Source organism: Platichthys flesus, chromosome 14, assembly GCF_949316205.1.
Source record: "Platichthys flesus chromosome 14, fPlaFle2.1, whole genome shotgun sequence".
In the NCBI taxonomy this organism is placed as follows: Eukaryota; Metazoa; Chordata; class Actinopteri; order Pleuronectiformes; family Pleuronectidae; genus Platichthys; species Platichthys flesus.
The window spans coordinates 808,449-830,798 of record NC_084958.1 but is presented as its reverse complement, the minus strand read 5'-3'; the positions used below and the strand labels follow the sequence as shown (position 1 = coordinate 830,798).

General features: G+C 42.3%; 1 protein-coding gene across 2 annotated transcripts in view; it reads left to right on the top strand.

The window, feature by feature from the left end:
• The window catches only part of LOC133967929 (epidermal retinol dehydrogenase 2-like), a 51,456-nt gene extending 35,944 nt beyond the window's left edge, over positions 1 to 15,512 (top strand). For both annotated transcript variants that reach the window (XM_062403636.1, XM_062403637.1), the window contains exon 7: positions 13,777 to 15,512. In XM_062403636.1, the coding sequence (XP_062259620.1) occupies positions 13,777 to 13,873 (97 nt within the window). In that variant the 3' untranslated portion in view covers positions 13,874 to 15,512. The remainder of the gene's footprint in view (positions 1 to 13,776) is intronic.
• Positions 15,513 to 22,350: the final 6,838 nt, after the last annotated feature.

The window sequence follows — 22,350 nt, the reverse complement described above, 5'->3', positions numbered from 1 at the left end:
TCAGGTCTAAGTTCATTTATTTATACAGCCTTTTATCACAAGCAGGGGCTTTAAAGAGGGAAATAAACAATGGAATGAGACAAGAAGAGGAAATCAAAATCAGCCTACCCAGATCAAATGAATCACAAACAACACAGGACAAAAAATGAAAATCGCTATATGAGGGAACAAATGTGAGGAAGCGTGAATAGTAAAGAGGGATCCCTGAGGCTGTGCACAGAGAAGGAGGTGGGAAGAACAGTCAAAGTATATAGAAATATAAATCTCATTGATTATGATCACTGATGTAGAACGTTGTCTGGTTCTGGTGGCTGTAAGACAGGAGCATCCATAATTAATGTAAATGGGAAAAGAGAACTCTCTTGGTCAGTCTCTGTTGTCTCTGCGTGACTCTTCCCCCCTCCCCTCTGTCTCTTCTTCTCTCTTTACCATTTTACTTTGCTTACTTTAACCAGTAGAGGAAAGTTGCTGCCTCATTAACCAGCTTGCGGAGAAACGTTCTTACTCTGTGCACAACATAAGTGCTTTGGCAAAAACACCACCTCCCTTGCTGCCAAAATTGCTGAAAAACCTGCTTGTGTAGATAGACAACACTTGATGTATACTGCACAACATCAGGAGAATACGTGCTCTTCTCACTCAGAAGGCGGCGCAGGCTCTGGTCCAGGCTCTGGTCATCTCACGCTTACACTACTTCAACTCCCTCCTTGCCTGCTAGTGCAATCCATCGTCAACTCTAGTGTTATTTAAAATGTCTTTTTTGCTTTTTTGAAGCAAATTATACTTACATTATTCTTGCTTTTCTGGGTTTGTACTCACATGGTTGACTGCACTTATTTGAACTCGCTTTGGATAAAAGCATCTGCTAAATGTTATTTAATGTAATTGAAGGTTCCAATTTTGTTCTTACTCCCTTGTATATGTTTGTGAATCAGAATCATTCTAAATAGCAAGGTGCGTGTCTGCTCTCTTTGAGTTGAAGTCGAAGGTATAACAGAGAAATGTAAAACAAAGAAGAATTTCACAAGAGCAGAAATTGAAAAAAATTGTGTTGGAGGTGTAAGCCTTTTTCTATAGTGTGTCCTCCTGAGTGACGATGTTTTAAAAGATGATCGGCTGCTATAACTGAGGCGGAGAATGTCTCCTGAGGAGAAAACTTATCGAAGAAGAGATAAAAAAAGGAAACATATATTAATATTATATGCCTGTTTTGTTTGACAGCTTCCCTGTCAAACAAATACTGATTGAAAAAATACTCTGTTATCAGGTCAGGAGATTAGATGTAGTCTCTACCCTCCCCCCTCCACGTCTCGTTCACAGTGCTCAGCACTAGACTGTTAGGTTATTGTTTTAAAGACCCAATGTTGCTTTATACCATTATCACACCCTTATCATACCATTCCTTCATCAACACACGATGTGAATCTTAGCGTTAATGTTTTGTGCGTCTTTAATTACTCCTTTTTAACAACTGTTATTAAGCAACTGTCACCTAGTGGATGGAATAGCATTGGATAACAACATAGACCTGTGGACATTTCTCCATTCTTAGATGTGCTATGACTTTGATGCGGACTCCACTGAATAATAAGAACCGTTGCTGCTTCAGGACAGACGCACTTTAAAGGTCTGGTTGTCCTGTGTCAGACTCTCTGTCTTTCCTCCACTCCCCCTCTGACCTGCAATCACTTTACACTTTAACAGTAAACATCATCACTGATCACAAGTTATTAGGACACGTACAGGACTGATGTTAGTTTCGACTGTTCTAGAGTTTATGAGACAAATGTTTAAACCTGTTACAGAGTTAAAGTGACCGAAACGATCTGGAGTCATGATTAGACATTGATTAATAACTAAATACATGCAGGGCTCCAGACTGTGACCAAATAGTCACATTTTGTGACAATTTTCAGAGACATCACGAGTACGTTTTTGGTTGTGTGTGTGGTTTATTTTATTTATGGTTTATTTATTGAGGATATTGTAATTTTTCTTTAATTTTAATTCAAATGTGAGACTGAATATTCTTAAGAAATGAAAGAGCATTGCTGTTTGAAAGGCTTTACTTGTAGGTTTATGATGATGATGAAGTGCATTGAACTTCTGGGGTGTCATACTAGTGGACTACTTGGATTTACGCATATTCTTTAATAGATTACTATTGTATCTGCTGTCTTGGGTTAATTAGATTGATAGTTTGAACTGTTTGGTCTTACCTTGAATTGATCAGAAGGTGTGATGTGTCAAATACTGGAGTATTTTGTTAATCCATTACAGTGAGCTGCAAAGTTGTGAAGCCACCTGAGCTAGTGATGTGAGCCAGAATGCAATTATCTGTAGTGGAAATTTCTAGATCCTAGGGACTCTGCCAAGTTTTATGGCCCAAAAAAAAAAAATGTACCTTATTAGTTGCAGAAACTGCTGTTCCAGATGTCACAGATAAAAAACAATCATCTGAGACTGACAGCAGAAGGCCCAGTTAAATCACTTTACATGCATTCAACCCCAATCCCATTTGCCAGGGACAGGACACCAACTCAAATGAAATTATCGATTGCGCCGATCCTAATGACTCCCCTCAATCAGAGGAGATCTCTCATTTTTGAAAACTGTTCTGAGATTGTCTGTTGATTTGTCATTTAACATCTTAGGCACTGAGCCATGTGCAGTCAGTTTTAAAATGATTGCAGCTTTCACTTCTCTCAGTTTTACCCCAACCCAGGTTCGAGGCTAGTGTTAATTCAATCAGGAGAAACTTGGTTTTTACTTAAACAAGTTTATTTTTTACAGTGCACAGAGAATGCGAATATTTATAGTCTTTAGCATTTTAGACCCCTGTGTGATGTCATCAGGATAAGAAGGGGGTGTAGCAGAACGTCTTACAGGAATACTCCCCAGGGGTCTAGACACTGGTGGTGGTTCATTGGTCAATCGTTTGTTTAGATGGTCCATATATGAGCATTGTCTTATTGGACTTCCTAAGTGTGACACCTCTGTCCTTAACCCTCACAAGAGTAAGGAAAAACTACAAAACCCTTCTTGAGTGAAAACGTAGAAACCTCAGGAAGAGCCGCATGCGAGGGATCCCTCTTCCAGGATGGACAGAAGTGCAATGGATGCCACGAGTAACAGTCTGTTGTCAGGCAGTCAGCTGCCACCTTAGTCCGTGATCGGTTGTCATCGGGATCCGGAAGAGGTGATGAATGCTCTTCTCAGGACTGGAGGAGATTGGGGTGGAGGAGGGGTTGTGCGAGTCACTGCATTGACACTGCTGAGGAAGAAAAGAGAAGGGATTTTTTAAATCTTGACAGCTGCTGTGTGACTGGCTGAAGGAAACAGCGTGGCCTGATTAGATGATTGGGAACACCTACGATCAGCTGACGCATACAGGTTAAGCCCTCCCATGGGCATTCCCGATATTTAGGACCGCCCGCAATCAGCTGATCTGAATGGGGTTTTAAGTCTTCCTTACTGAATTTACGCTGAGCTCCATTTCAATCAGGAGAGACTTGGTTTTTACTTTAACAAGTTTATTTTTTACAGTGCACAGAGAATGCAAATATTTATAGTCTTTGGCATTTTAGACCCCTGTATGATGTCATCAGGATTAGAAAGGGGTGTAGAAGAACATCTTACAGGAATACCCCCAAAAAGAAGGAAGACGAAGAATGTAGATCAGGGGAAGTGAGATACTGGTGAGTCTTACCTTGTGTTGTAGAATCCTAGAGGATAATACATACTTTGGAAAACGACGATAGTTATACATTTATCTAGAAAAATATGAAGATGACTCGTTGGAGTGCATCTACGCCCCCGATTGGACAAGATATGAGGTAAGTGAAGAGGTATTCACAAGTTTAAACAGAGATCTAAAATGTAAAGCATAATTGAAGCAAAAATTTATAACGGTAATTACATGTCGTTAAAACGACCACTACAAACATTTTTAGGTTGCTTGATGAAAATTAGGTCCGCTGGACTGAAGGTAAAATGTCGTGGTGAGTGCAGGTTCTAGATGTAGAACTTAATAAAAAGGTAATTTGAACGACTGAAATAAGCCGAGACCAAAATTAGATACATTTTTGAGAAGAGTTTGAAAGCGGCACGGCACACAGCAACACCTATGTGAGATGCTGTTTACAGAATAAGTAATGTGCCTTGTGTGAACTATGGCCTGAAAAGACCTGCCTCTAACTGGAAGCCATAATTTTAGTGGGGCCGAATGCGTCTGCCGAGAATGGTTTTGCTTAAAGATATGCATGTACTTGTTGGATTTGAATGATCTTGGTGTTGATCTCTATGTTTTCTTGCATGTTGAATCTAATTTTTTTACTTTCACTAGCATTAAAATACTGTAAATGGTAGAAAATGACCACTTTATATAAAATAACAACATAACACATCAAATTATACTCCTAATACTTTATTTACACATTAAATATACACATTTTGCATTATTGTACTTTGGATACATTTGAAACATGTTATTCAACAAAATCGAAAATATTAACAAAAACCCTTAATACTGTAAAAATCGTCCTTCCATAGCAAACTATTACAGTGGCCCACTCACTGGCACCAACATTCACTGCTGTATATGTATCAATGCAGCTGACATAGACAGCTGCAGAGTGCAGTGCAGGTGAGCCCTGAACGAAAGCATTTGCATCTCCGGTTGCAGCCTTTCTTGCAGGAACACTGGGTCAGTTCCGGTCAGCTGGCTGCAATAGGTGGAAACGTTGTCCAACAGATCTGCCATATGTTTCCGTTCCGATTCCATCCCCAGTCAGCAGGACTGACAACTTCTGGATTGGTTACTGTTGCTTGACCCCATATGATACCAGCCTTGTAAGCAGCGCATTTTGCGTGTTCCATGAGGGCTGCACTGGTTGGTGGGATAGCATCATAGGACCTCTGCTTACGGGCAAAGAGATTCAGCCTTGCCTCGTCAACACCGGTGGCTGGACTTGATCTGTCATACATGACGACAACAAAGTTCTCCAGCTTCTGCAGGTCATCTTCAGAAATGTCTGTTGGACAGTTGCTGAGTTTTGTAAAGGTTTCAGAAACCTCATCACAGACTTCCCAAGTCAGCCATGCAGATTTCTTTCCCTTCCCATGGAAAGACGAGACCACGTCACAGCCCGTGAATGCATGGAAATACAGGATCCCACTGGCTTTCTCAGGTCCTATTGCAGAAACTACCTCATGGACTGGTATCCATCGAGCATTGGCACCCTGCCCAAAGGCAATCCACATTTTTTGAAGACCAAGCTCTCCAGGGATGGCAGCTTAGATGACAAGTGACTTGCTATCCTCTGCAGTTGCATCTCTTCCATGTACAAATATACGAGTATCAGCTTTTTCATGACAGCATGGGGCCACAGCATCGAGGGATTTGTTTGTGTTGCTGATGACATCTTCTCCTTTTGTCACAATGACCATACTTGTTGTTCCAGCCTGACATTTTATCTGCGAGAAAGTTGAAGAGCTCAGGTTTGTTGTTTTCATCCCTCAGAAAGCTTCTCCAGTTTGTTGGGGTCCTGTTGGTACCAGTCACTCTTCTTCTGATCCCCTGACCTCTTTTTTACCTGGTTTCAGATTTCAAACTAGACTTCTTGTACACATCAAAGATGACATCGACTCGCTTGAATTTGGTGGAAAAGGATTCCACTTTTGGAAGGATGTGTTCTTTTGCATAGTCATCGAAAGTCTTTGGGCTGCGTGGAGGCAGGGAATTGATGAGCGCTGATCCATCAATGATGATGGTGTCTCCCTCTGGTTCGCTGTCAGGCAATGTTACCAGTGCCTGAATAATTTCAGTTAGCTATGACTTCTGGCACATACGAAGCCTGCCATTGTCACTGAGAGATGCAGGTGCTGACTGGTTCTCATACTTGAAGAATTCTTGCAAGTCACACTGTCTGTTTTGGCAGGAGATGAAGAGCCGGGAGAACAAGTGACAGTCATCTTTAAGCACTTTCTCCTTGGAGCTGCTGGCTACCTGCTCATGCTTGAAGAAAGAACCCTTGTTATTCTTGATTGGCTGATAGAATGTGCATTCTTCTTCATTCTCCAAGGCCTCCATAAATGACTGGAACTTCTCCTTGCCTCTCTCGTGATGACTACCAACCAGTTCAGCTTGATCTGGATCTGCAATGTTCTTTGTGTCCAACACCAGCAAATCAGCAGACTCTTCTTGGAAAGGGTTGCCCATCTCTTTTATCACTCTGAACAGTGCCTCCACCCTGTCAAGGAAAGATGTCTGGGCACTTAATGTGCTGATGGTTGCGTCTTTCACACCAGAAATAGCCTCATATGCACCGACTAGATGGCTCACTTCAGGTCCAGCCAACATCCATCTCCGAAGTGCCCCTGGGTCCTCTGTTAGTCCAATGGCTCCTCAATCACCCTTGATGGCTGCGTTTTTCTGTTCATGGGCTTGGTCAATGGCCATGGCAGATAAGTCACTTCTGGACTTGTGGACAACAAAGTTTCCTTTGTGAAACTCTCTGACTACATCTTGATGCTGTTTCTCAAGAGACATCATGTCTCTCAAATGAACTGGCAGCCACCAAGCATGATTTACATTGTTATTTGCGAAGAAGTAGGGGATCAGTTCTGAGAGTGCTTCAAGGTACAGGTCGAAGTTTCCTTCCCTGAAGGAGCGTATCAACAGGAGCACGACCAGCTCCATGTCCAAAACCAGATCCCAGAACTGGAATTGTGGACTCTGAGGTCTCCGCTGAACACACATCAAGCCTCTGTGGGTCCATCGGTACCGCATTCGCTGCATAAAATTGAGGAATATTCTTCCCTAGGAGGGTGTATCCATCCTAGGGAAGAATGGTAAATTTGCAAGTGGAGATGTTAGGGATTCGCTCTTCTCTGTTTGACAGAGGCAACACTTGGTCCAGTTGGTCTGCCATGATGCAGTCTCACATTTGGTGTTCTGATGACCAGGGCAGAGGGTTTATCCTTTAATAGTTAACAGGTTCGTAGGGTAGGTTAAGCAACATTTGGGACACTAAGTATGAGATGCACTCCTCCTTAGCTGACATTAAGATTAAAATGCATTTATTAGTCCCAAACACATGCACAGACATGCAAAGGCACACTCATGCAGGTAGGGAAATTTTATCTCTGCTTTTGACCCATCTGGTGCAGGACACATAGGGCAGTGAGCGACCATGTACGGCGCTCGGGGAGCAGATGTTGGGGGAGTAAGGTGCCTTGCTCAGGGGAACTAGACAGGGTAGGGAGAATCCTCTTTGATTTTTGGATAGATCAATCCAGGTTCGTCTTTTGTTGTCTCTCCATGGAGTCGAACCAGAGACGAACCAGAGACCTTCTCTGCCCATAGTCCAAGTTTCTGCCACTAGACCCCCGCCTCTCTGAACCCCATGCTGAGTTTCAGAGCAGTAATTGTCACCTGTGTGCCATGGTAGTGCCAACAATCACCCCCTTAGGAAGATGGCTTCATGTATCATCATAAAAAATAGCAAAACGCTCATCAGGCAAGCGAAAATGCAGAAAAAGAATGATCTCAAAAGCCAAAAAGTGCAAAGTTATTCACTTGTGTTTTTTGAAAGTAGAAAAATTTGTATCAGCATGCAGAAAAACATAGAAATCGACACCAAGATCATTGAAATCCATCAAGTACATCCATTTTTATGAGTGAAACAATTTTCGACAGACGCATTTGGCGTCCATCTGAAAAATGGCCGCCATCTTGGATTTTTTGATGGCACGTCAGACAGATTTGTTAAGTTGACCCTTGAATACTTCCAACATATCACTTTCATTTAAATTTGCGACATTCAGATTGCTTGATGGCCTTATGGTGTGTGCATTCCAAACCTGTGCAGTGTCCTCCAACTCATCCTTTTAAAAATAATTTATAAATTAATTTATGAGGAACTATCCATATATATATATATATCAACTTAAATAGAGCACCTAATTATAATATTCACAAATTACCACCTCCCTCCCTCCCTTCCTTTATCTCCATGTCTCTCTCCTCCCTCTGTTGTTTCTGTCATCCTTCTCTCACGTACATATACACTAAAACATTAGAATTCATTGACTCACAGGGATGAGTCCCATGCAACAAAACTGAAGGAGGCTTTTGTCCAGAAATGCTCCGTAGAAGAACCTGTCGTCTCTGGGGTTTTCAAATAAGGTCAACCAGAACTCTGCGCATTGTCTCCGAAGAAAACCCCACCAATATTAAATTCTTTGTTTGGCAGTGGTGGCTCCCTCAAAGCAACTATCAGGGCGGCTGTGGCTGAGGGGTAGAGTGGTCGTCCTCCAACCTGAAGGTCGGCGGTTCGACCCCCAGTCTGAACAATCTGCATGCCGAAGTGTCCTTGGGCAAGATGCTGAACCCTGAATGGCCCCCAATAGAATAACAAAGTGCTGGGATAGATGCACTGTATGAATGTATGAGTGATTGGGTGAATGTGAAACTGTAGTGTAAAGCGCTTTGAGTGGTCATCAAGACTAGAAAATAAATACAAATCCATTTACCATTCCTTTCTGTCTTTGTTAGTGGGGACAAAGAAACGCTGAAAGCCTTGAACATAGCCATTTTCGGTTCCAAGATCCCCTCTCACAACTCTAGGGCAGCCCCCTAAACGCTGCCCTTCTTCTATGTAATACCCTCTAATTAACTTTGGGTCACTACTCGTTGTGTATGGGTTAAGCCAGACTATTTTCTTGAAAAACCATCAATACCTTCATTGAGACAAATGCCATATGGCTTTAGTTTGTCGAACAAGTCCAGTTGCCAGATGAGGTTCAGTCCTCTGGAAAAATCTCCTTTGGCCGAGATGTCCTGCTTGACTGCTTGCCACTGCTCCGGGGTCCAGCTCCTTTAATATCAGTCTCACAACCTCTTTTCTCACACACGGACCATGTTCTCTACACTTCGTATACATCTACTCATGAAGCTGCCAAGAGTAAACTGTTCGTTCGTAATTAATTCGATCACCACCACCAATTCAGAATAGTCTTTGAGACGATTTTGTCCCCTTGCGCAGTACTCTCTTCAGATGCCTCTCGCTTATCTCAAAACCTCATGCTTACTGGACAGAACTGATCTAATATCATCAGTAAGACCAATTTCAAAAATATATTTGATTAATCCCTCCCACAGGTTTGAACGCTACATTGTTGGGTTTTCAATTTGCTGACCTGACCCGGAAGTCCATGACCTAAATATAACACATTTGCGAGATCTCTCAAAAGTGTTTGCGATGTCTCGCAAAAGAAGACTATATTTTATTTTCAACAACCGATTTGAGTAGGTAAGATTAAATTGTAAGCCTTAAGGTTTTATTTTTGTTTCTTTTGTTGCTGGCAGACCCTTTAAAAAGGCTGTATTAACTCATTGCTGCTGGTTCTTGGGAGCTGAGAAGGGGGGAGACTCATTCATCATGTTGCGAATGGGTTTTCTCCTGGGCTGGGTCGTTACACAACTCAATTCAAAAATGGGCCGAGTCTGTCGGACAAATAGCAGATCTTGCAGTCTGCATCGCCTCAACCCAAAGTAGAATTTTTGGGAAGGTGCACGTCAGGGTACGGCATAGCGCAATGCATAGGGTACAGCATTGCCTCGTCGCAAAACTATGAATTTCCCAGTCCGTCACTCAATGTCCAAGGACAGACATAGAAGACAGCAGGATGAAGGCAGCATGTAACTTTGCATTGTTAAGCATTAGATTATATGTGACCCAAACAGCAGATATAAAACAATGATATGGTTATCTTTCTCCCTGTCCTCATTCTGGTGGGAGTCCATCTGCAGATGTTGAATTAAACTTACAGAAAGACCAGAGTTGGTTGTGGTCTTTAGCAACACATACCCCAGTTTATAAATGAGTGTACTGTGTCCTGCTACTCCTGCTCACCCCCCCTCTGTTCAGCTTACAGTGTTTATTAGGGTTAGGCGATGTCTACTTGATTGGCATATGACAACTATTAGAGTAAGCTATTGTAATGGATCAGTGGTTCTCAAGGTGGGGGACACTCTTCCGGGGGGGGTGCAATGTCACAGACAAAAAAAAGAAAAGAAAAAAAGACAGACAACCTGCCACTAGTTAGTGAAAGCTCCCTCAGTGGCGAGAATGCTAGGGGCTGGACTGACACATAAAAATCAAATACTGTTTTTTTCCTGATCCACCAATATCTCACCCTCACTGAGACGACACCCTGCAGAGTTTTGTGCGATTGCATTTTTCTCCTTAACACCTACCTTTACATCTTCAATGATCCACGGTGTTGCAAAAAAATAAATCACTAGCACTAGTTGATCGTGATGCTGGTGGCGGACCCTGTGTCGCGTTGGCATTGGGCACGGGCAGTGGACCAGGACCTCGGTGGTGGCTTGTGATGGGTCCTGGTGGGCAGCGGTGGACGGTGACTGAGGACTGGAGTGGCGTCTGGTCTGGATGGTGGATCGTTGTCTGGATCGTTGCTTAGCATGGACTGTGCTTGCAGCGGGACTGCTTGGCATGTCATGTTGGGGTTGTCCTTCGGGATGTCTACCCTCATCAAATGCTGCTAGAGACTTTGATTATTGATGATGTTCTCTTACACGTGGCATATATTGCACTTCTGTCCTTCCTGGGAGAGGGATCCCTCACATGTGGCTCTCTCTCAGAATCAGAATCAGAATCAGAATTCTTTTTATTGCCTTGTATATTTTCACATACAGGAAATTGCCTTGGTGTGGTTGGTGCACTTTACAAACAACAATATAAAAACAACAATATAGAGCAATATAAACATCAATATAAAAAACAACAATATCGAAAAAATAATATATACAGTAAATGTGTTGTGTGCGGTTTTAAGGTGCAAAGATTGGTGGTAGTGCCAATAATGTAGTGTTATAAATTATGTGCGAGGGTGGGGGGGGGGGGGGTCAGCAGAGTCAGTGTGATGGGGGGGGCTTGTTTGTGAGCCCCACTGCCATGGGGAAAAAGCTGTTCAGGTGACGCGAGGTTTTAGTCCTGACGGCCCGGAACCTTTTCCCAGATGGAAGTCTCTGGAACAGGTGGTGACCGGGATGGGAAGGATCAGCGATGATCTTGCCTGCTCTCTTTCTGGTCCTGGAGTGGAACAGGTCTAGGAGAGCCGGCAGGTCACAGCCGATGACCTTCTCAGCTGACCGAATGATCCGCTGCAGTCTGCCCTTGTCCTTGGCAGTGGAGGCAGCGAACCAAACGGTGATGGATGAGGTGAGGATGGACTCAATGATGGCTGTGTAGAACTCAACCATCACTTTCCGCGGCATGCTGAATTTCCTCAGTTGCCGCAGGAAGAACATCCTCTGCTGGGCCTTCTTGGTGATGGAGGTGATGTTCTCCGTCCACCTCAGGTCCTGTGCTATGATCGTCCCCAGGAATCTGAATGACTCCACTGTTTTAACTGGGGAGTCGCACATGGTGAGGGGGGCGGTTTGGGCTGGGCTCCTCCTGAAGTCTGCCACCATCTCTACAGTTTTTGAAGCGTTCAGCTCCAGGTGGTTCTGGCTGCACCAGGAAGCCAGGCTGTTAACTTCCTCTCTGTAGGCGGCCTCGTCCCCATTGGAAATTAATCCAATAAGGGTGGTGTCGTCGGCAAACTTCAGGAGTTTGACAGAGGGATGGCTCTGAGGTTTATACGTATTTTTACCCTGTTAAAAGGGTTTTTAGTCGTTTTTCCTTACTCTTGCTGAGGGTTAAGGACAGAGGATATCACACCCTGTTAAAAGCCCTATGAGATGAATTGTAATTTGTGAGTATGGGCTATACAAATACAATTTGATTGATTGATTGATAGTTGGGGCGGGGGGGCCCCAACTACCCCTAACCAGCTTTGAGGGGGCCCAGTTTGCAAAAGTTTGAGAACCCCTGTAATGGATGATTATCAGTGCAGTTTAGCAAACTCTCATCTGCAGCCTGTCATCTTCATCTGGCGCTGAGCTTCACTGTCCGGTTAAAATGAGCACTTCGTAAAAACAACTGTAACAAATTAACTTTGATATTTCCCATAAAGGAACACAACAGACTATGTAGTGGCTCCAGCCGAAAGCGGACAGTGTGAATCACTGATGTTTTCATCACTTAACACAAATTAAGAAAAGGTGTCAGCTAAATGACATGTAATGTAATGTAATGTAATGTGTATTATCTGTGCAGGACTGAAACTAAAGGTTTGTGATAAGCATGCCTCGGAGAGATGAAACCCTCACTACTTCAGCTCAGTTCCTCGCCCTTTAATAACATTTGCTAAGGGAGCATTCTGGAGATGTTTTCTCTCGTCTCTTTCTCTGGTCTGTTTGTCTGAGGACAGGGCCATTATTCTCTATTAGAACGATTTTCGTCTGTGGAACAGAGCTCACACAAATCGAGATAGTGCCTCGTCTGTCACCTCTGTTCATTTTACAAAAAAGCCAATTGTATTCAGTATTTGAATTACATGTTTTATTTTCTAGCTTTTTCTCTTTTCTCTCTTCGAAGAAAATCATAGTTAGTCAGAGGATTGTTAGTCATCCAAAAGCTTCTAACATGGGCTGATTTACCAAGAGATGCAGAAAGGCATTGTTCCGCCTCTAACAAATTGTTTTACAAAGGCTTTTAACATCAGCACAAATAAGTTGTTCTATTGGGGCTTCAACATTCTTCAAAAGTGCTGAGACATCCAAGTTAATGTCAAACTGTCCAGGATGTACACACCCCTTGCCCAATTCCAGCTATGATTGGTTCTATACCCTCATGGATTGAAAATATGCAGAAGTCCTCTTGATAATGTTGTAATACTTGAGGTTTATGTAACGTTTATGAGTTTTAATAGTGAGTTTGGTGTTAGCGGATTGCTCCAGAAGAACAAAATCCTTTTTCGTTTCTCTCTAAATGTGCAGTGACATCTTTACCTTCTGCAACACTAATCCAGATTACGAGTCGTAGTTACGTGGATACATATACCTTTATATGAATGATTGTACCAGTAGAGATACATGTGCATCCAAGCCTTGGAGTGCTCCAGTTTCAGGTACTTATCAATTTCCATGAAAAAAATCTACAAGACGTTCTACTTCCACAACTGTTACTGCGTTATAAAATGTGATGGAAATTTGACCTGCTGAGACTTAAAAAGAGATTACAGAATAATAGTATTTTAAGTACATTCTGCAGAGGGAATGACAAAAAAACAGTTGCGTGTGCGCGCGTCAGTCGGTCGGCATCGCAGCTCCGTGCCAAACAATGGCAACTTAAAAATGTAACATCTCGCTCGTTGTAACTGCCATCGTTAAATGCAGCAGAGGTAATATGTTTTGGACTCTAGTACTAAACATGTGCCTAGTCACAGTACTACAATCGGCCTATAAACAAGCCTTGATTAGTGGACGCATTTACAAACAGCAGCCGCGGCAGACCCATGACCCCGTCCCACAACCATCACCGGGCGGCCAGGATTTCAGAAATGGGCAATGTTCGAGGTCCATGAAAGACACATCAGGAGATCGTTGGATACCAAGCAACTCCATGGTGTATATATGTGCTGTATGTGAATGTGATGGATACTGTAAAGCACTGAGCACTGTCGATAAGACAAAAATAGCGCTCTATGCAAACAATTAATTCGGTTGAAAGGACATAATTGCCACTTGTTTGTGTCACACCATTTATATAATTTTATTTTTATACCCCATACTCAGAAATCACAATATCCTATAATTCGCATAATAAGTGTGTCTATATTTTTTTTCTCTTGTCTCAACAGCATCCTGCCTGTGAAGCAAGGCATTATGCTGGGCCAGTACCTGGGAGCCTTCAACCTCATGGAAAATTTCAGGGGACGCAGCAAAAAACTTGAGTAAGGTAGCAGAATAGGAAGTGAAGAATGACATGGTGGTATTAAAGCCATCCATTTCAACCCCCCTTTTAATCCTAATCTTCCTAGCGTGTTGTTGAAATTATACAGCCCAGGACAAAACAGTAGAGTGCAACAAATAAATACAAATATTGATGTTCTATTGGTTTCTCTATATCTTAGACTGTCTAATCCATCTTTTAACCCTAAACATATTATTTGTGCTAATTTTAAACTACATTATCGTGAGTGATTTTTAAACATGATTTTATAGAAAATTCAAACAAAATATGCTTACAAAGATTACCAGGACTCTTCCTGATCGATTATGGAAATTGAATGTGTATTCAAGTGTTCTTGACTGCTACTACCTGTTAAAGTACCAATATGGATTGATCACTATACCTTTAATACGACAGCCAATATCTCAATGTTACATTAACAATTTTAGGGGTCCACAATAATGACGTATGTGGGGTTTTAATTTTGCTCAGTGTCATTTCACATCTCACAAGTAAAGTGCCTTGACCAAGCGCAGAACCTCAGGTACAGTGAAGCGAACTGAGGTTCTTAGGTCAGTGGTAGCTTACTTTGTTAGTCCAGACCACTCACAGCTCTTTGCAGTAAGCAGGCTCCTACTTACTAATGATTTCCACCTTTTATTTTTTGCAAACAGCAAATTTCCTGACTGTTCACAGGTTAACTAGAACTGCACTAGATAGTAGCATACTAGCCTGTGAGAGATTGCAAGTAGGTGACTGGGGACCCCTTGTTTTCTTATTGTTTCCATATATCCATGCATTGGTGACATTTTCCACCCAAGCAGAGCACATACTCTGGTTTACGTTTCTATTAACTTGGACTTTGCTTAGTGTGAACACCTCTGATCTTAGCCAAGCTCATGTCATCTGCAAACTGAATTTCCAGAACATTTTGAGGCACAAAGACAAAGTTGTCCCAAACTGTGACAATAGTCAGATAAATTAGCGCTAAATTAGAGGCGGTTAAATGGAAGCAATATGCATCCGTAGTCTCCTAGTGTGCAAAGCAAACTTCAGCTTTATCCATTAACGTTTCATTTCCTACTGTGTTATTCCTGTCATCAAGCTAATTTTAATTTGAAAAGCTACAGAAGGGTCTACTTTATGGTTTACTTGCAACATGAACAGCTGTGCTTTAACATTACAATTATGTCTGCTATTAGTCTTGTGTCTTGATGTAGGCAAAACTGTGTCAGAAGAATCACAGGGAGCATTTACATGCACTAACATTGTTTGTAAAATATTATATTATAAGATAATAATAGATAATAGACATATCTGAATGCATATCTATCAGGGATCATCTAAACTTGACAACGAATTATATCATTTGAGTGTATGTAATTTGCATTTGACATCTCATCTTGAACATGTATTCTGTTAAAGCTAAAAAAAATGTATATATCCATATGGAATAGTGTCCAGCGTACACCAGTTGATTGATCATGTATACCATTAAGGAAATCAGTTATAGGAATGTAGGGAGTGTTGTTAAGTATGTATCAAACAGTACATTTTCAGGGTCAGTTTCATTGTTTGAAAGTGGGCTACCTGCAACACCTACTTAGAAAATCCTGATGATTAAATTTCATTTCAAATGTAAAATCCTTGTGTTTTGAGTCTCTTGTTTAACATTTTGGATGAAGTGAGTTTTCATTGTATTTATATCACATCAATTCATGTTTTAGACCTTTTATGGTACTAGTTAAATTAATGATAAATGATCATCACATTATGAATTGTGTTTATTGGTGTTATGTTTTACTTTGTCCTCGATACGAAAAGAGGTTTGGAGTAATTGATGCTTGTGGTTTTATTTTCACTGCCCATAGTAGGGCTGCAACTAACGACTATTGTTATAGTCGATAAGTCATCGATTATTGAAACGATTAATTGACTTTGAATCAATTATGAATAACACAAATTGTTAATTGCTCTTATTTAGCCAACAGCTTTTAAATTTAGCTTGAAGTTGTTAGAGGCATGTGATGACTGAAAATAAAGACAATCAAGATCGATACTTCATGCAAAAAAAAAGTCTTTTAATAAACTTAGCTGCATATTAGTGTACAAAAGCAAAGAAAAATCTAGTTTTTGTCCATTTTAAACCAAGGACAGTCAAAGTGATAATAGCAAAAAAATATATTAAATTTCAAGCATCCATTTTTCCTGTTAACAAAATGGACAGGGAAAGTAGCAGCAATTAAAACATAAACAAACGAAACTACAGTCTTCTTTGGACTAAATAATTGTCATTTTTTTTAATGGATTCTAGAATCCTGCGCACAGGTATATACGTGTATGTAGCAACCTAGCTAACAGGCTATCTTACCGAGGCGGACCAGTATACAGCGGGTCCGCCGTGCACGTAGTTATTTTCGGGCCATGTTGAGGGTGAAGTTCTCCCGAACTATTGACTTCCTGTTGCGTGATGCTGTTGCAGCGGACGCCGCCATTGGTCCATGTTTTGTCACTACTGCACATGCACGACTTTCAGAGATAGGAAGGAAGCGAGATGGCTCACTCCTCAGCTGTTTCCATCAGCACCTCCGGTAAAACAACGTTTAGTTCAGCTGCACGGCACGAACAACACGCGCTATGACGTAACCAACGACTCATCGACGAGTATATATCCATAAAAGTCAGGCAATCAATGCGCCAGTTAAGAAGAAGCCAAAGCTTTGCAAATATGACGAGAGCTAAACTACCCCACCTACCTCTAACCAGCTTTGGGGGGGCCCAGCTTGCAAAAGTTTGAGAACCCCTGAGTTATATTAAAGGACCCTTTGTATGCCCATTTTACCACAGTTGATATTGTTCCTTGGGGTCTTAATGAAATGTCTGTAACATATTTTGGTCAAAATACCAAAAGGATCATTTAAAACAGCACCCTTTTTACTTAAATCAGCTCTCCTCAGATTTCTTTGCTGTAGCTCAAAAACATGTTTGTTGCCTCTTCCACTAGCAACTCCATTGCAATGTCAGTACATTTCGCTTTGCACTTGCGGTCACTCTGCTCTCCGTAATGCTCAGTGGCAGAAACCAGTAATGCACGCACACACTCATTGAAATACTACTACCTCTACCATGTTTGCACCTCGTATCATTCTTGGTCATCATCAATTTGGACCTAGCATTAAAGTGAAATATGGTTCAAAAGTTAATACAGTTTATACTTTACAAATCGAACATCGATTGTTTTTTTTATATCTTATTTCAGTCCTGTTGTCTTGTTTAAAATCTGTTATTGTGCTATATGCTATTGTTTACAAGTAAGTAAGCCTTGTTTGTTCACTAGGCGATACCTGTGCCAATAAAAAGGTTGTCTAATGTTAAGTGTTGCATGGATTGTTTTTGAGGCAAGGCAACATTATTTGCACAACACATTTCATACAGATGGTAAATTCAAATTATAGTAAAATCACTGTCAAAGCAGAGGGATATGGCATCACATTGTGTGATGTTTACAATGCAGATTATTGACATAAGGTCTGGTATTACTAGAATTTTTTGGATGCTGAACTACACATGCAAGAAGAAATTATATTAGTAGAAAATCTAATGTCATCATTATCCTATTGGTTGTTTTGCAGATAAACCTAGTAACCCCTGTCCCCTTAAAATATAAAGCAATGTTGTGCTCCCTGCTGACTGAGGACATGAACAGACTCAGAGCTTCACCCAGAGTTGGTCTCTTAGTGAGCTGCTACTGCCACCCTGTGGAAGTGTTTTCTTTGACTAGCCTGACGGGTGAATCATGTGTTCTGGTTGCATTAGCTTATTTGGGATGTTGAGGTTTGAACCATACATTTAGTTATAAGAGCGCCACAGCTGTTTTATGTAAAATAAAATAAAATTTACATTAGATGTATATCTACACAGTCTAGAGAGCAGATTTTCGTGGCAAATGTTGTAATAATTATTATAAATAATATAATAATACCCACCAACTCCATGACTCAACAACCTCATCACCTCTACCATGATCATTCAGCTACAGTAAACCAAGCAGCCTCTGACCCAATTTCAACAGCTCCACTAACATAACCGAGTGTATTTACTCTCTTCCACCTGGAGAGAGTAAATGGGGGCATTGCTGCACAGCTGGTGGAGCTCCCTGAGTGAGTTGACTACAAAGACTAAGAAGATTCACTACTTTGTTCAGGTGGTATTAGGCTTCAGGTTGATGTCACTGAGGTGTAAAACAGCTACTCCAGATCTACATGCTGGTATGATCCATCCCACATACACAGAGTAGTGCTGTTATGATTAATGTCGGGTTTTCAAATGTGAATTAATGACTGTGCAGATGTTGTTTCTGCAATAATTGATGTCACTGAAAACAGAGTATCTAAAATACTATGAGCTGTAATGAACAGTCTTTAATTGGGGTTTAATACATCCCAATGCGAGTTCTAGGCAGCAGGTGAAGTCTGACTGAACATTGCCTAATGCAGTTTGTACTCCACTGTTTGACTTGAGGTGTCCAACTAGAGCATGAGCATGTCTGAAAGAAAGAGAGAGAGGAAACAAAGCATAACATGTCTCCATTCTGCTCCTGTGGTGTCATCCAAGTGTCTGCAAGGGCAAACATTCATATACGACTTGAAACAAGGTCATTTACATGGTGTTATAAAGCCTAAATGTCTGCTCAGGAATGCTGAGTGTGACAATTTCAGTGGCACAGTTTCACAATAATCTGAGGTGCAACCAAATGTTTTACCTGATTGCACCAGTGCCCCTTGAATTTATCAAGTTTCCCCTCTCAGTTGCTTTTTTTTATAAAAAGCAACTGAGAGTATGGACATTTGCCTTTGACAAACATTAAGGTGATGATTAATAATGATTATTTGTCAGCATTTAGTGAGGATTTTATGTACACACTCACAGACAGGCATTGCACTCTTAATGTGAGCACATGCGCAATGTGCGTTACTAAAAGGTTGACAACACGCTGTGTGGACTATACCCACATCCCTCGTAGGCAAACAGAGCATAAAACATGGAAGGACAAACCTTAATGTTACACCTGCATCCACTCCTAATCCTGTTTTACCATCGGCTTAAAGAATTTCCATGGCTGCGCTATGAAAAAGCAACCAACTCGATGCATTCACTTCTGTAGCTCGAGGCCGCCCCTCTTTTTGTAATCAATCAATCAATCAATCAAATTTTATTTGTATAGCCCATATTCACAAATTACAATTCATCTCATATGGCTTTAACAGGGTGTGACATCCTCTGTCCTTAACCCTCAGCAAGAGTAAGGAAAAACTACTAAAAACCCTTTTAACAGGGTAAAAATATGTAGAAACCTCAGAGAGAGCTACATGTGAGGGATCCCTCTCCCAGGACGGACAGAAGTGCAATAGATGCCACGTGCAGGAGAACATAATCAATAATCAAAGTCTCTAGCAGCATTGATGAAGCACAGTCCATGCTCAGCAACCATCTAGACCACGATTTACCATCCAGACCAGACGCCACTTCAGTCCTCAGTCACCGTCCACCGCCGCCCACCAGGAGGACCCATCACAAGCCACCACCGCGGTCCTGGTCCACCGCCCGTGCCCAATGCCAACGCAACACAGGGTCCGCCACCAGCACCACGATCAGCCCACATGACTCAGAATCCGCCACACTGGATCCAACACCGCGACCCCCGGTGCGCGATCCACAAACCGTAATCCATGGTGCGGACACAGAGGCCCTGGATCTGCGGGTGATAAAGCAAAGGGATTCCCGGGAAGGGGGATAGGGATGGAGAAGAGGAAGGAGAAGCTGGAAAGAGAAGCTCCGTGTGTCATGTGTCATAAAATAGAACAAGTAACGTTCTGGCGCACTAATTAGCTCTAACTATAAGCTTTATCAAAAAGGAAGGTTTTGAGCCTACTTTTAAACGAACAGATGGTGACTGCCTCCCGAACTGAAAGTGGTAGATTATTCCACAGCCGAGGGGCTTGATGGCTAAATGCTCTGGCTCCTACTCTACTTTTAGAGAATTTAGGGACGACAAGTAGGCTTGAATTCTGGGAGCGGAGTGCTCTAGTGGGTTTATAAGGTATTAACAGCTCTTTAAGGTATAAAGGCGCTATATTATTAAGGGCCTTGAAGGTGAGGAGGAGAATTTTAAATTCTATTCTAGATTTAACTGGAAGCCAGTGTAGCGATGCTAATATTGGAGAAATGTGCTCTCTTCTCTTTCTTCTCGTCAGGACACGTGCTGAGGCATTTTGGACAAGCTGTAGAGTCTTTAACGACTTCCTGCTGGAGCCTGATAATAATGAATTACAATAGTCCAGTCTCGATGTAACAAAGGCGTGGACTAGTTTTTCTGCATCTTTTTGTGAAAGGACATGTCTAATTTTTGAAATATTACGCAAGTGGAAAAAAGCGGTCCTAGAAATTTGTTTTAAGTGACTATTAAAGGATAAATCAGGATCGAAGATCACTCCCAAGTTCCTGACTGTTTTGTAAGGCATATGTAAAACATATTTCTGTTTAAATTGACAGTTTGTGGTTTTCAAAATCGGCTGGTGCAGACAGAGGCTATGGCAGCAAGGCCCGAGCCTGGAGGCAGATTGTCATAGCTCCAGGCAGCTCTTAAGCAACAGAAGAGGCAACAGGAAAAGCAAGTTGAAAGGCAAATTACAAGTTTCAGGTACAATTCTTATTTTTGCTCTGTAATTTTTGTCTTTAATGAAATGAAACATATACTATCATAATCTCAGAATTTGTTTTATATACTGTACACACAGACAGTCACCTTCAAGGATGAAATTTCATATATGGCAGAAGATAAAGCTATTTGCAAGAGGGCCACTAAGCATCAGAACAGCATAGAGGCCACAATAATGTCCACTGCAGGACACCATTAAAGCACTGGGCAGCTCCTTCAGCAACAGACTGATCCAACCTAAGTGTCTGAAGGAGAGGTAGCACAGGTCGTTCCTTCCTGCAGCAGCAAAACACTATAACCAACTAGGCTCCAAGTGTGGCCCAGACCTGATAGGCCAAAAAATGCTCATCCCAAGGATGTTTAAAGACAGGAGTAGCATGAGCCTGTCAGACATGATGATGACAAGACAACCATACTACTAAAAAGTTAAGTTCAAATTCAAGTTTAAATATGTTTTTGTATGTGTCCTTTAGACCATCCTGCACCTGATCCACATAATGCTGGGCGTCCCAGTGTCTTCTTCAGTTTGGGAAAGGGATTCTCTTCACAAAAGAGGTTGCAAGATACATATCTAGGATGCGCTGGGATGCATCATCAGTGAGGTTTTGGATCTTTCAACATCAGACCCCCTCATCCAGGGGATCAAGTCCCGGATTGCATCCCAGCAGCAGTGATCCACGGGCTCACCCTTCTTATCCAAAGAGTGGCTTTCTCTGCAGCTTCACGGATGGTACGTATGGCCCTCCTCTTTGCAGCTCCAGTCACTCCAAGCCCTACCAGAGCTTTGCAGGTGGAGCGCCCAGCAAACCCCCAGCAGCCTACTTCAATCGGCTAGCAGAGAGCCCGCCAGTCTCAGCTTCTGCACTGCTCCACAAGCTCTTGGTATTTTATCCCACGTGATCACCTGTCTCCAGGACCTTTAGTTGTTTTCCAAGATCCACTCTCAGCTGCCAATCTGGGGCTGTGGACAGTCGGCATGGTGTTGTTTGTTGTCAGGAATAGGGCTTTTATCCAGCTTTGACAATGTGATTTCTTCGTGGGGTGATATTTACTTGACTGAATGGATGTGGCGACTGTTTCTGCAACTGCTTTGAGCACCTGGACTTGGCGCCGGCGATAACAACCATCGGCCAAGGATTTGGGGCAGCTGCTGAGGAGATGTTGAAGGGATGCTCTCCCAGCACACCTCCCAGGTGTGAAGGTTTGCCGGACTTGGTAAGGTGTCGATTCGATCAAGTGACCTTCCGCTGCAGTGTGTTTTCCCACCTTGTCCAGGCCCCCTGCTGACTGAGTCCTACCATCTTGCTGACTCGCACCTCCTCTGTGCCTGCATGCACTTCTTCCTGGGGAAGACGTTGTCACTCCTTCCTACTTCTTTTTCCAATCTGGCAGCTTGGAAAGTAGCCCAGACCTGATCGCCCTTTTGCCACTGTCCCGACAAGGGCCTTCTGCCTTAGCCGGGCCTCTGCCACCTTCAACTCTCTGGTAGCACTCAACCTTCTGCCTGTGCGGATCTCAATGCCAGCTGCTGCTACTTTGGGTTCCCTGGAGTCTCTGTACTGCATGGCTTCTCTAGTCTGTGTCACCACAAACTTTTTTGAGAGGCCACTGCAGAGGAGCTGCAGGGTGTTGGTTGATGCTTTAAGAGCACCACTGGTTGAGCTCCTTGGCAATCTAAGCCAACTTCTCATAAAGCTGCTGATCTCCTTCTCCAGGGCTTCCACAGTTGTCATGGGGACATCATACAGCAGCAGGGGCCACAAA